Genomic DNA, 15,594 nt, shown 5'->3' with positions numbered 1-15,594 from the left:
CACAGTGTCTTCGTTACTTTCTTACTGGACGAAGGAAACATCATTGGAATAAGTACTATTTCCCAGGTGTGGATTGAATGAATAGGCACAAAGTCTATTCTGATTACGTTCTATCATACTTGTAAAGAAATTGCACTACTTGGAGCGGAAAATTTTCTAGTATATACCCTTTTAATTACACTTTATCCCAACAGATGATTATTCCTTTGGATCGTTATAATATTTTGCATCAAGGAAAAACGTTCAAAGCAAAATTCATCTTAGAAACAGATTGAACAGTTGTGTTTAGCGAAACCAATTGAAATTGTACATAACTAGTACAATAAAATTAATTGAAAAATGTAAACAAATTATTAAAATAGTATGCTATGAATTGAAAAGTATAGATTGTAACTGTGCCCTTGAAGAAGCTACGAACTTTCCGAACAACCCAATGTTTCGTCAAAATATTCAGCCTACGTTCTAACTTAGGCATAACACTTCGACTGCCACGTCATCTAGATGGTAAAACACTATATAAAACATATTCAGTAAAGGCCTATGAAATTTGAAAATGTAAAAAAAATACTAATGTGGAAAATCTTAGTTTACAAGAAGCAATATCATTAAAAAAAATGCTCCCATTTTGTGGACTTTTGACAGTCAACGTGTTAAAATCTGAGTCCAGAATGACCCACTTCGTCATCCGAGGGTTAAAGCTTAAAGCACATGAGGATTTTCCGTTTAGGGAGCTGAAAGCTCGGCAGTCCCTCTGGGAAATGACTTGGACATTCCGCTAACATTGTAAATAGTTTCATTCGTAGCCTGCGGGCGTGCTGATAATGAAGTTTTCATGCGTTTGGTCTTATACACGGTATCTTTGTTTTTACGTAGAAGTGGATTTACTTCATAGAGATTACGTTGAAGCGTTGGAATAGATTTGGTATGGCGTAGAGCCTTTTTCTGGATTATTCTGACTTTCTTTTGAAATAAAATTGAATAGAATTGTATTCGACAGTGCATATTAAAAATATTTCAAATGAGTACTTATTATATACGTTCTAGCTTCTTGTTGCAATGATAGCCGTGAGAGTTCGGGGGTCCGATGCAAGGGGGAGCTATGCCATAACAGTAGCATTGTGAGATATTAAGGCTTTTATGAAAAGTAGTATACATCATAGTACACTATGATTTTATATACAGTGTGTTTGGTTATACAAAAAAATTTGCAAACTAGTGGAAAACTATCCACTGTATGAAAGAATGGTTCAGACAAGAAGTGAATGTTCTCAAGGGGGACATAATCTGGTATAATTAGTTTTTTGTAGATGGTCAAGTAAAAGTCATATTGTGAAGGTGGCATATGCTATTTTAAATAAAATCATATAGTTTTAACTCTTGTACTCGATTTGTCTCGGTATTCTCTACAAAAAATGTATTAACTTATTTATGTCAAAAAATGATTAGTTTTGGGGATATTTAAATCCTAATATGTATTGCAAAGTGATTGTCAATTGAAGAAAGGTGCAGACATACTGGTTAAAGGGGATTAAAAGGGGATTACATTAATACGTAGGTTATTGAACGTTACACGTGGAAATCGCAGGGTAAAGAAGGAAGTTGGTTTACCGAGCGTCTGAGCGAGAGGCTCTCGTGCCGAAGTGCCGGAGGATGGAAAGAGACACACAGTGGAATTGAGATCGTGACAACGTCGCACGAAATACGCAGCTCGCGTTGGATCCCCACCAGGCCACGCGCCGAGGCAGGGCGACCGTCGAGGGCTCTTCTTTAGAAAAACAGACCATAGACACCAAAAGGTGCCAGAATGAACAAAAATCTCGTTTTTCAATATTTTGTGGCATAACTCCCGCTTAAACTGGACCCCTCAAATGTTCAATTGGATTATCTTGCGAACTTCGCTTATAGGAGAACGAATTAATGTTATCCAGATTGATATCAATAGAAATAAAAGAATAAACTGTTCTTCGACGTATTGAATGTAGTTTACACTTGTAATGAATGGTTGAGATTTCACTTGATTGATGAAGTGGACTTGTTTGTAGTTGTATCCAGACATCCTTGTTATTGTCTGTTCGATTGCACCTTGGTTTTCTCTCTGTGTCAATTGGATGATTGATGTATCGGAAAGGTGGATATGTTAGTGTATGAATGGTATTCGGTGTTTGTGTGGGTATGGCAAAATTGGTGATATTCGTGGAAGGTAGGACGAGATGCCGATGTTACCCCTCTCAATGTAGATCTGTTTTTCTTGGAACATACAATCAGCTGCAGGGAGAAACTGTAAATTGGTTAAAAATTCTTGATTATCCTGTATATGTTTTCTAACTGTTCAACAATCCCTGGTGCTGATTATCGTTTGGTCTACAATAAACATTTTCGAAAAAGTATGGTGGTAGCGAACGTGTTAATTACAATTTTATTTATTTCTCGGCTCTTTCTAAATGTATTAAAGTTTATAAATATTAACAGCTATTTACTATTGTTATTCTATGGATATCCTATTTCAATCCAATACGAGCAGTAGCAACATTTAGAAATATTAAGACTTATATTAATTTGTCAGTCTAAAGGAAAGAGCAAGGAATTTATCTTTCGAGAATTATTACTTTATTTTTGTTACAGAAATTAAACTTTATGGCCGCACTGTGAAAGTGATGTTGGTATTTATATTACTATGTCTCAATGAAAATACTATTATATGCAGGTGATAACAATTGGCTATTCCCAATTGATCACTGAATAGTTGCTCTCAATCTCAACACGTGGGGAGATTGATTACCGGAGATTTACGAGTTAATAGGGATATTAATTTAGAGAGCCACAAATAGTTAATCATGTGGTGTCAGATAATTATGTATTTTAATATCCATTTGCCGTTAATACTTGATGAGTGGTTTTGGTTACATTAATATCATCAAAGTGGTATTTTCATTGTAATAATACATTGTAGTATTACTGGGATGCTCCATAAATTCGTCCATTTTTTAATATATTCCTTTGTACTATTTTTTGGAATGAATAAAGTTATTTCAAATTACTTATTTGAATTATACAATTGATTACAAAAGTATTTAGCCATCATAGGCATTAAGCGAATTTTGCATAGAATTGTAAGTAGGTTTGCAAATAAAAAACTATATCAAAACCTACTTTTAATATTATTTGGAATTTATTGTAAAATAAACTAATAAATGTTCATTAAAAATAGGTTTTGATATAGTTTTTAAAATTTGTTTTCTGTAAGGTATAAGCATTTGTTCTTAACTCGATAAGCTAATCTCTTAATCTGTTTTCATTTATTTTACAGATATTTGCAAAATGGATACAAAGTTATTTTCTAAACAACGTAGTATTAACTTATAATTAAAATGGGATAAATACACATTTCGCGTAGAAAGTAAGGGACGTAATATTGTGGAAGTGGTGCATAGAGGGTACATTAATTACTGTATGTAAATGATTTCTTTCTGTAGCTATAAATGCTTGACACTGAAGTTACGGGACTCGTGTGAATGACGGATGTCTGATTTCTTATTTGGTAATTACTGAAATCATAAGCGTGCTTCTATTAGAATCTAGGTATGATATATTATAGTTTTTTCCATACTTTATGTTATACTACATTATATTATGTTATCTTATATATTATGAAATTTATTATGACTATGTGACAAAATTTAAAATACTCCAGAAAGTTGAATGAATTCGATCATTTGAGACATAAATGCAAAAATGTAAGCTTCTTTGGATTCGTTTCGATGTAAATTATGAAATAATAATAATATTCATTTTAAACATTTTTTTGTATTATAAAACTGATTCCAGATATTTTCGTGATTCATTGTATACCTCGACATACATAATTGCAAGTTACATCTTCAATACACTAGGAGAATATAACACTCGAGCCGAACATGAATGACTGAAATGTTGTTTCCATTCTACCCTATTAATCTTCCTCCGTGATATCCTAATGCATTCTACTTTTATCCTCTGCTACTCTCTTACGTTCCATTATTCCAACGTGTTCAACAAGATGTGTGTCCATTTACGGCTTAAATGGGACACCGTGTATACGTCTCGCGTCAATGTTGTACGTAAACTTATGCACTCTGTCGTGTCTATTTGATGGAATGAAGATTTGCAATGCTACAGACAAGAAATTATTTTGATTCGTACTAATTATTTCATGTCCTACTAACTGCAACGTGGAAAAATCGATTATTTAATTATTAGAATTAATTGCGGCACTAGAACAAGGAATCAGCTTAGATTATGTGTTATATTTATTCTAATACTCTGTATTTACATTAATAGTTACTAAAAATCACCGATACACTTTAAATATTTTATACAGTATCGTTTTGCATAGAATAAAACGTTATAACAGGAGAGACCACATTTTCATTTTATTTTTCAATTTATAAACCCCTTAAATAATGAAACATATTTTCTCCGATTCAGGTGTCTATAAAATAACTTATTTAAAAATCTGCAATTCTATTAATCATTTTGAGAAATAGCTACTCAATCAGTTAAATAGGAAGAAATCGGGAAGTAGACAGAAAGTTTTGGGGAAGTCTTAAACGCTTAAAAAACTTTGGAGAATATTCATAATCTGATGTTTCACTGTTTGCTCACCTTGGAAAACTTATTCGGGGCATGTCAAAAGTATGTGACACGAACAACTAAAATCAAAATAAAACATCAACATGTCTAACACGAATTAATGAAAGTTTTTAAACAACCACATAATATCAAATTTACAACACTTTAAACAACGTGTTTAACGTTATTGAATTCTTCTTTTCCAGATGAATGTTGTTGTAATTCAAAGATACTTTGCAGTTAATATTAGGCCATTTTGTATTTGACATTATTATTAATGAACCGTTTTTATTTACATGTCAGTAACTATTTAATTTGTCTTAATGAATTGTTCTGAAGGAATGGTTCACTATTATTGAATTTACATTATAAATTATACAATAAATTCATTTATTTTCTTCAAACAACAATTTAGGTTCTCGAAACCAATAAAATTTGCATGTAAGGTGTATGAGCAACAAGTCTACTGCAAACATAATATTAAAAGATATATATGTATATCTATAATATATTATTAAATTATATATGTACAGTATTAGAGATATTTGTTAACATATACATATTCATAGAATATACATAATATACTATATTAAAACCATAACAGATATTAACTTGGACTTCTGCACATTATTCTATTCAAGTAACTATTTACTTATGAAAAATAATATTTTTTATTGAGAATCGGGAAGAATGTACGCAGTATACTACGTGTCCAAGTCATTACTCTTGATACAAATTACTGATCATCCGTCTCTTTCATCCACACAGTGATTTATATTGACAATAATTACAGTGTTGGCTCCCACAATACACGGCTCTCATGGTTCCAATAAAACTTATTTCCATTCTACGTCCTCCTATTCTTGGAATTGTTCGGAATCCTACTTTTGAATTATTAAAGCACTACTTGGTCTCCTATTTTTGGTCAAACGCGAGAGCATCGATCGGGTAGGTTATTCAGTAAAGAACAGGAAGGTACGACAACGAAGAATACAAAAATTTTTATATTTCTTCTGCAATACAGTTTATGTAAATATGTTAAACGTATTTTAGAAGCAAGTTAGTTCCCATTATATTTATTTTGGCTTCATGACATCTTACAAATTAAAAACGATCTGATTGTGAGTTAAGTCCGCTTGGTTTCATTTCCACAGAATAGTTTTGCTAATATGATGAATAATTAAGAAATATTTGACCGTTTGCACTCGACCGTCGTCTCTGAAGCGACAAAATATATGGAAAATCAGAAATTCCGAGTGCAAAGGGTTAAAAAATCGAATATGAAAATTCATTGGCTGAATTGTAATTTCATTCCACTACTGACTATTTCGATTCTAGTATATCCATTTATGATTATTAGCAGCGATTTAGTATTTCTTTTCTACCCTTTTACGTCCTATTGACTACATACTATATAGGTCATTAGTGACGAAGTTCAGCCGGTATTACGATATTTTTGGGTAATTAGGTTTTAAAATAAAGATCTGTGTCCTATAGCAAATTGATTGTGTTCCTGAAGTGACACTGTGCAATGAGAGCAGTGTCAGGGTTTATTTCATGTTTTCGCCTTTGATTCGAATCTTCTGCACTCAATCAGAAAATAGTTGCTTGATATATGTTTGTGGCAATAGTTGCAGTAATATGGTTCTGTTTTTTTTGCGTCACTTTCACAATGAATATCCTGTTTCCATCTAATGCTAATTAATAAATATTAAGGTTTGCATTAATCTTTTAATCTGCCGATAATGCATAAATATAATGTATAGAAGTCACAGACAACATATTTGTCACCATGGTTCAGAAAATAGGTAATAACTAACTGTTACACCTACTTAACCAAAATTGTCTAAAAATAAAATTTAAATATTTACTTCCAAGCAACCGAAGTACATCTCATATAGTTTTTTCTCACCTCTCTGAGACGAAAGTTCTATGATTCGGAGCATTACTCAGCTCATGTGACTTTTCAACTTCGCAGTACTTTGTAACGTATAATGTGAGGAAAGACGGGAAAGAAAGTACAGAACGCTAGTGTTACGGGTTATGGTCTGTTTTTCTAAAGAAGAGCCCTGGGAGGTAGGCCAGACTTTTTGCGGTGTTGTCGCGATCGCGAGACATCTATGGCACTTGTGTCTCTTTCACTATTCGCGTCTTGGCCAATGACGTTCGACCGTCGACGTGCGTCCTCGTCTACGGTCGTCTGTCTCCATCGCACGTATTACAAACTTCTCGAGAAGGACCGCTTTGGAACGCTTCGAATCGCTTCGAATCTGTACACGGACGAAAACTTCGAATCACTTCAAATCTGATTCGAAGCTACAAAAGTCTTGAAAGTCTTGAAAGTCTTGAACGGATTCGAAGTTCCGAGGCGATTCGAAGACTCGAGCGGCTTCGAAGTCTTGAATGGATTCGAAGTCTTGAGCGGATTCGAGTCTTGAACGGTCTTGGAAATCTTAGGAGTTCTCTACGCACAGCCTCTTAGCGAGACGTCTGGGTCGTCGAGTTTGTATATTTTCATGGATAGGCTGTGCGTGATGAATCGACCAAACGCATTGAAGGCACGTCCACTTAGGAGTGCAACCCCCACTGTCTTTCCTAAAAGACATTTTCCTCAAGATTTCCAAGACCGTTCAAGACTCGAATCTGCTCAAGACTTCGAATCCGTTCAAGACTTCGAATCTGGTCAAGACTTCGAATCCGTTCAAGACTTCGAAGCCGCTCGAGACTTCGAATCGCCTCGGAACTTGGAATCCGTTCAAGACTTTCAAGACTTTTGTAGCTTCGAATCAGATTCGAAGCGATTCGAATTTGTCGCTCGAATTCAAGACAGTTTCGAATCGATTCGAAGCGTTCCAAATCCCATCACTAATTACAAACCTCTCGAGAAGGATCTACGTAAAATCTCAAGTAGTGGGGACTGCGTTTGGCACGCGCCCGTCAATCATCCATTGCCTGGAAATGGCGGAGAATGTTGATGAGACGCTGAACGTTTTCACACGTCAAGATTTAAAATACATAAATAAAAAAAAGTTTATTTCCTTTGAAAGAATGTATTGTACCCAAATATTGAAGAACATATTAAAATGGGATTAAATTAATACGTAGATTATTACAGTGGCCGCCTGTTTATTGTATATTTCGGGGCTGTAGAGGGCCAGAATTTCAGGAATTATGCAATAAACGTACGCCAATTACCCGAGCGCTTTCCCCACCACTCTGGTCTACTTCAGTCGTGCTCGCAGCTACATGTAGGGTAGGCTGAATATGCGCATTTTACGGTTACACTAATTATCTCCGTTATTTTGAGAGATATCAGAAAAGTTCATTCACAGAAGTTGTTCAGTATGAAGAGGACTATTACTTAGCCGTAACAAGTTTTTCGTAGGTGGAGTATCTTCTAAGTTTTCAAAGTTAATTATGTTATTTTTAATAATAATATTGAAATATTATGGAATAAAATACTTTTATTACATAAATTGATTCTTCCAAATATTCTGCGTAATAAAGTATTAAGGTATTATGTGAAAAAGGTAATAATTCGTGACATATTTTAGTAGCAAATGTCTAGCTTGGTTAGCATCTTTTACCCAGTACGTCTGATCCGCGAGACAAGAAGCAATCAAATTACCACTAATATTCATTATACCAATATCTATTGCACCAATAAAAACATTATTAAAACAGTATGTACATTATTATAACAGTGTTCCGTTGTAGAGTACGCGCGCGTGTGTGAGAAATACGTGTGAGCAAGGGGCGTGGCTTTCGTGCAGATAACGGTGGCGCGGGAAACGAGTGTCTACTGTACATAGATTATTAAACACTACACGTGGAAATCGCAGGGTAAAGAAAGAAGTTGGATTACGGAGTATCTATCGCACGAAATACACAGCTTGCGTTGGATCCCCTCCAGGCCACGCGCCGAGGCGGGGCCTACCTCCCAGGAATCTTCTTTCGATAAACAGACTATAACACACAAGTTGCACTGATCCTCATACCATTACAGTCGCTTTATCTCCCTTTCTATTTCTCATTTCTCCATAGAGAATTCTGAAATGCAGATATTTCCTTCTTTCAAAAATCTTTGATTTGTCGCTATATTCAATTTTTAACAGTAGGTGATTCTGTAAAAAAAAAACATAAATCGGAAGAAAAGAATAGCATTTCTTTGAGTTACTTACAGAAATGTTATTAATCCCTGTTAAAGTTTTTGTTTTATTTCGTTTTACGTACCCTTATATACCATAGATACACCAAATACTTGGTTAATTAATAACTTTCAGCCTCCTGATAAAACGTAATAGCCATTATTTCTAAAATTAATGTAGAAATAAACATACAACAAAAAAGTTAGAAACATACAAACGATAGAATTTTCCTAACACCCCGTAGGAATAAAAATAGAAATCGTTTGTGTTAAGGGCACTGTTATGTTCCTAATCCAAACATAACAGCCGTTGTTTACCAAAGTAATATGGAAATAAACATAAATAAAACAAAAATGTAAGAGGCATACAGACGATAAAATTCTCCTCAGATCTTGTATTTATTTTCTAACCAAAATGATATATGACAGAAAAATATTTTGATTGTCAGAGAAGCGTCAGGCAGGAGGAGTGCCAACTAACTATCCTTGCGCAGCCACAGCTCGTAACTGCAGGTATGTTGTCTCATATGGCGTGACATATTGCATGAATGTTTTTTTCTGGAAACACTGTAACGTTCTCCGATACCTAGGTATGTTCATTTGCATAGGAATAATAGTTATAATATTCTTCGATGAACAGTTTGTATTTTTCGTTGGAGACATAGAAAAAAAGATTCTGACTGTATTATCATTGACTTATATTACTTAAATTTGGGGAGTAGTACATGGTAAGCAGCAGTACACTGACGTTTATAATAATTAACGTGTTATAAAAAATATTAGGTAGATGAATGTATGATGTGTAATCATAGTTTAGACTTTAGACAAACGAAAATAATGGTTGTTATGTAGTAATGTTTCTTCTCTATGACGAAATATTCGTTAAGATTTTTGTAATAAAACATGTACAGTGGAAGAGAATTTTAAAGAAATTTTAAATGAAACATTATGCCGAATTAACGACTTGACGGACTTTATACATATTCTGTTAATACACTTCTGTTAATTTCGAAGTGTTTTTCGTAAAAGTAGATACAACAACAAAAGAAAATAACAGTTTAAACTTAATATTATGATTCCTTTCCATTATTATAAATGTTCAACATAAAAAATGTAAAAAAAAAATGGGAACACTTTTTAATATTATACTATGAGCAAGAAAACTATGGCCCACTATGGCAAGTAATAATAAAAGTGAGACATTAGAAGGATACATTTAGATCCTCAAACTATTCGTTACAATAACTGCGAACGATGTTTTGCTTGAATTAATGAATTGACATGCAACATTGTTTAAATCCAGTATATTATCCCGCCTCTGTGATTAACAAAACTGACATCAGATGTCAGAGAGTAGTTACGAATACTATTGAGAAAATGGAATGGAAATAATGATATTAAAGATTTTTAACACATTGTATGCGAGCTATCTTGCGCGTTTCACCTGACGACGTGGCACGGGTCACGTTATGTTTGGCGACTTGGATGCGTTAGCAAGGTATTTCAAGAAGTCGCCCCAATTACTAATTCACTGTGATTTTTTAATTTTTTATTTAATCTTTTTTTACTATTCCCTTGATGGCTTTCTCTCAAAATACATTATTTATAAATACCAGATATTTTTTTAAGATTAACAGTAAACAAACGCTAAATATTACATTTTTCGGTTTAAAAATTGGTTTATGAGGTTATATTTTATACAAAACAATATATTTAAAACTTCAGAAATGTTTTATGGTACGGTACCGTTCAATTCCAAATGATATATGAAAGACGTACTACATAATAGGTACTTGTTCCGGAAACTATCGACAGTGTACGAAAAACGTACTACATACGTGCTCCACAAACAATGTGTTAAGTTGAATAATAACTCTTAAATACAAGATTAACAAAATCGTACCTTTTCTATTGATTCACACCAATTTTCAAAACGACATCCCTATGCACTTAAGTAAATGCACTAGTAAATACATAACACAACGAAAGCTTAAATTAAAATCAATGAAGATCCAGAGCTAAAAACTATTTTATTCAACGTATTTCTTTTTTCATTAGTAGACTGCTGATGTTTATACATACATATATAGCATCTCTTAGTTTGGAAAAACGTAATGAGATGAAGATTTTAATTAATTTCAATACTATCTATATATTATTAACGTAGTAAAGTTTCCAGTACAGAATTAACAATTCTGCTCCATTTGAATTGTTAAATATTGGTATTGGAAATTGTGAATTTACATTTCGCAATTATTTATTGTTCACTTATCCGATTAACTTTATTCAAACTAAAATTTTACAAGTGTTTCCACGCTGTTGTCCGAAAGCTCTAGAACGGTCCCTTAAATTTAATAAACATCGTCCGTCATTCTGCACAGTAAGGAGTTCTACGCGTTGCTGCCATATGCAGATTTAATAACTAGCTACCGACTCGCTTCCCAACAATTCTAATTTCATGGGACGAGGCATGAATACGAAGGTATGTAATTCGAGTTTCCAAGTTTCTTGTGTCACGTACTCACGACGTTTCCCCGGCTCCCATCCGTAAATATCTTTCTACATTTCTACGCCGCTGAAATACACCGTTTATGTACCTGTAGCAACACTGCCGGTGGCATGACAGCCAGGCCAACCAATAAATCCGCAGCGGCCAAACTGGATACGAAACAATTAGTCACGGACCTTAGGCGCCTAGTTGTTATTACAGCGGCAATTACTAGGGTGTTTCCTACCTGCGATGCAACAGAAAACACGTGTGACATTTCAGCTGAATCAGTACAGATGAATAGAATGTCTAGTTTTTCATACACATTTCACTACTTTATTACTTTCATCCATTTCGCTTGTTTCATATTAGATTGTTGCCCATGAAATGGCCATTTTAATACCGGCACTTCATATTAAATTGAACATTATGTGAATGTTATTAGTTATTAGTCAACGTATTCTTACACAATTATTGTACTGAATTTGAAGATGACTCTTCGAAAACACTTTCAACTATCACTTTTTCGCTAATTGTACGTATTGTCAACACTAAGGGGGTAGCATACCAAATTGTCAATTGCCGATTTTGATGGAACTGTGTAAGATTGTGGTTCTCATAAAAATATTTGATAAGTATTCTTTTTAGCTGCTCTTGTCCACGTTAGAGTGGTGAAAACAGCCCTCAAAGTTAGGGGTGTGAACTCTATTTAGTCCAATATCTCGGAAACTATTAGAGATAGAAAAACGCTATAACCTGCAATATATGTGCTCCTTTATAAGACATCCAGCTATGTGATTTGATTCCAAAATAATCCATTTGTTTAAACAGTTAATTTAAAAAACAAGCATATTTTGTTAATTTTTCTGGTCAAATGTTAATCGACTTTCTTGTACATTTGTATATGAAAACTACGTACCCAAATATTAAATACGAATAACTTGAAATTTTGATTTTCGCATTATTAAAAAAGGTACAGTATTTCAAATTTTCGCGCATCTTGTTCAAGATGAAATGTTTCAAGACACAGCTTTTTAAATGTTCGAAGCCATTTTGGTTCAACTGTCTGTTTAATAAATGTTTTACAATCGTGAATTGATCGATCATCGCTTGTTCGTTACACCTTACCTATGTAATGTACCTTTTACGCCGACTTACAGCAGTGCGCGTTGCAGGTAACTCTTATAACTGCAGCCTTAATTTTAACCATTTGAGGATCAACCAGCAAAGCATACTGTAATATAATTACGCAAAACTTGAAAAAGTGTACTATCTTTCTCATTATACGAATTCAAGTACTCCATTTTACAGAAAATGCGAAAAAATTTCAGATACAATATTGTTTTTAATAATGCAAACATCAAAACTTCAATTTAACCGTATTTTATATTTGGCAATATAGTTTTTACATACAAATGTACAAGAAAATCAATTAATATTTGAACAGAAATTGTTTAAACAAATGTATTATTCTGGAATTCAATCACATAGTTGGATTTCTTATAAAAAAAACACGCAATATTACAGTTTATACTGTTTTTCTATCTCTAATAGGTTCCGAGAAATTCGACCGAATACAGTTCATAGAGCAGCTAAAAAGATACGTGTCCAATATTTTTTGTGAGAACTACAATCACACAGAATTGCATCAAAATTGGCGATTGTCAATTCGGTATGTTCCCTTGTAAGTAGTACTTTTCGCAGAAATCTAGTTGCATCTTTATGAAAATTATTTATGAATTTGGTTTAAATGTCAATCTTGTAATGCACGCACAGGAAATATGCGAATTTAATTGAGATTAATTCTCTATCTTAATTAACTTTAGAATTTGACACGATTGGTTTCATTTCTATGTTAAATAGTACCTTTAAACGAATAGAGGACGCTGTGTAATTTTGCAATAATGAGAGGAGCGATGTTAACAATTTTCATTCATAAAAGTGACGTCAAATGTGCCTACCAGTAAAATCGGCTATTTCATGTGCAACGACTTAATAGATTAATTAAAGTAAACTTTAATGAAGACGCTTTTATAATCATTTCGTTGAAGATAAAACGCCTGTACTCAACTTTACCAGTTCTGCAATTGACAAATTGTTGTTAGTGACAGTTAATTCTCAGTAAATTTGCGTTTGGAGAATCTCGACTAGCGACCATTGTCAAGAGAACGATGCCAGACAATGAATGTGCAATATATGTACAAGCGAATTGGGTTTGGATGTAAATCATGTTAAATGCGAACTAAATAATAATAGGTTGGGTCGTGACAATTTGAACTGCTTCACTACTTTTGCTTTGAAGTTAACATGTTTCGATTAGTTCTGGGTTAGGTTTATTAACAGAAATTATACTTTACACTGAACTGTGCTATTTACAAGAATATGAATACTGTTTCTTTCTTCTGTCTTTAATTTTCTTTATTTTTGGTAAAGGAAATTAGCCAAACATGAGGTACCATTTTGTTTTCCGAATGTCAACTTAAAAAATCAAACGCAACAAATAAAAACCTTATGGGTATTCAGTCATATATTTACGCTCAATTTCAGAGCAGTTTTATATTTCTAACGTTATGAACAATATCCTATGAATAATCCAGTGCATCAGTGTATGTATTTATATAATAAAAGATTTTCTCGCAACATAATGTGCTAAAAAGGCGTGAAATAAGTTACTGCCAGGGGCAGAAATTCCGATAAGAATAACGTAAAAGACGAGTGAGACAATTACGAAACTCATCAGATAAGTGATCGTGACATGTTTAATCTACCGTGGGCAGTATGGGTCGTTGACGATCCTAGCGAATTCCCATTTTTCCCGAACGTTCCTCCGAATTTTTATTTTTATTGGAAAAAAGCTTTAAACATTTGACCTAGCGAACTATTGTATAATGTAGTAGAGACTTTGATAAATATCCTGGGATTTTTTCAGACTTTTTAAAAACCTGAGAAAGTAAAACAATTAGGTTTGAACATAAACGACCCAGTTTGACTACAGAGTCTGAAAAATTTTTGTTTTTGCCTACGTAGAGTTAAACATGGAAACGAAACCTGCAATACAGAAGAGGAATATGATAAAGAGCAACGAAATAAGCAATATAATAATTATGACTACGTATATTATCGTAATTGATAATTCTCATTATGTTCGTATGTACATGTTCCAATTGTTGATATTGTTACAAATACGTTTTACATGGTTAGACTGCAGATGTTTATACAAATATCGATTTTTACGGGCTATTTTACATGAACCGGAGTCGGAAATTTGTTTTCTTTGTTTACTGTTCCAGTAAGTTCTAAATAAAATAAAAATATCTTTAGACATTATCAAACTCTTAAGTACCTATATTAAATTCTGAAGAACCCTGTATGCTACAAATGCATAAAATCCGCAGTCTATATAAACCAATCATTTGACATAGTGACTCCACAAAACAATAAGTAGAAAAAATTAATAAAGTCACAAAGTTTAACACCAATCAAGTGCTTCTGCACTACAATTTGAAAAAATTCAAAAAGTGAAGTTGGTCACCATGGCCTGTGAATGCTTTGTATCTAGTATACCCATTTCAAGTAAAAAATAACTCATTAGCACATAAATGAAGCGATAACTAGACAGTGGATTTTATGTATTTATAGCATAAAAAGCTATATGGAATAGAATAGAAGACAAACATTTCATCGGGTTTAATATATTTTATATTTTATTCTGAACCCGATAAACTTCCTATTAAAAAGAAAGAAGTTTCCGTTTTTAATTCTGTTTTTGTAAATTATTTCATGAAATTTTATTTTGCATGAAGATCCACAGGCTCGTGATAACTCAAAATATGATCAGGCAGTTTATTATTAGAAAGCGAACATTGAAAATAGTGCAAGTTACTAAACTGTATCAAGCTTTCATGTTGAGTAATACAATGTACTCTAACAAGAAGAGGACCCCAACTTTGGGTTGCCGATTATAATGAAACTTGTAGAACGTGCAGCAATCTTCATCGTCTTTACAAATCGTCCGCCATATAGGGGCAGACACACGAAAGTTTTTAAGTTATTTGTTTTCGAAGTTTTCCGCGTGACTTAAGTACAAGTTACGTTTCCCCATTATTCGCAGGTGTTGTAGCGTCGCCGGGGTAATGTCCACGGGTTCTATCGTGACGGCCAGCATCCAAATACGTCAAAATGATTTTTGGAGGGGACGTGTTTGAACTCTGGTCGTCACGATCGAAACCATGGCCGTTACCCCAACGCTACAACACCTGCGAATAATCGGGCAATATAACTTATGTATTATAAATCACGAAGAAAAAGTTCGAAAACAAATAAAAACTTTCAAGTAAGTATCTGTCTGTAT

The 15,594-nt window shown here is 33.5% G+C and overlaps 1 protein-coding gene across 1 annotated transcript in view; it reads right to left on the bottom strand.

Annotated features, from left to right (window-relative positions):
- The window catches only part of LOC107187090 (tyramine receptor 1-like), a 32,158-nt gene that overhangs the window by 12,134 nt on the left and 4,430 nt on the right, over window positions 1–15,594 (bottom strand). The window contains exon 2 of the mRNA XM_015575094.1: window positions 11,353–11,490. Coding sequence (XP_015430580.1) covers window positions 11,353–11,490 — 138 coding nt within the window. The remainder of the gene's footprint in view (window positions 1–11,352; window positions 11,491–15,594) is intronic.

Source organism: Dufourea novaeangliae, unplaced genomic scaffold (assembly GCF_001272555.1).
Source record: "Dufourea novaeangliae isolate 0120121106 unplaced genomic scaffold, ASM127255v1 scaffold105, whole genome shotgun sequence".
Lineage (NCBI taxonomy): Eukaryota > Metazoa > Arthropoda > Insecta > Hymenoptera > Halictidae > Dufourea > Dufourea novaeangliae.
This window is presented reverse-complemented; position numbering and strand designations above follow the sequence as displayed.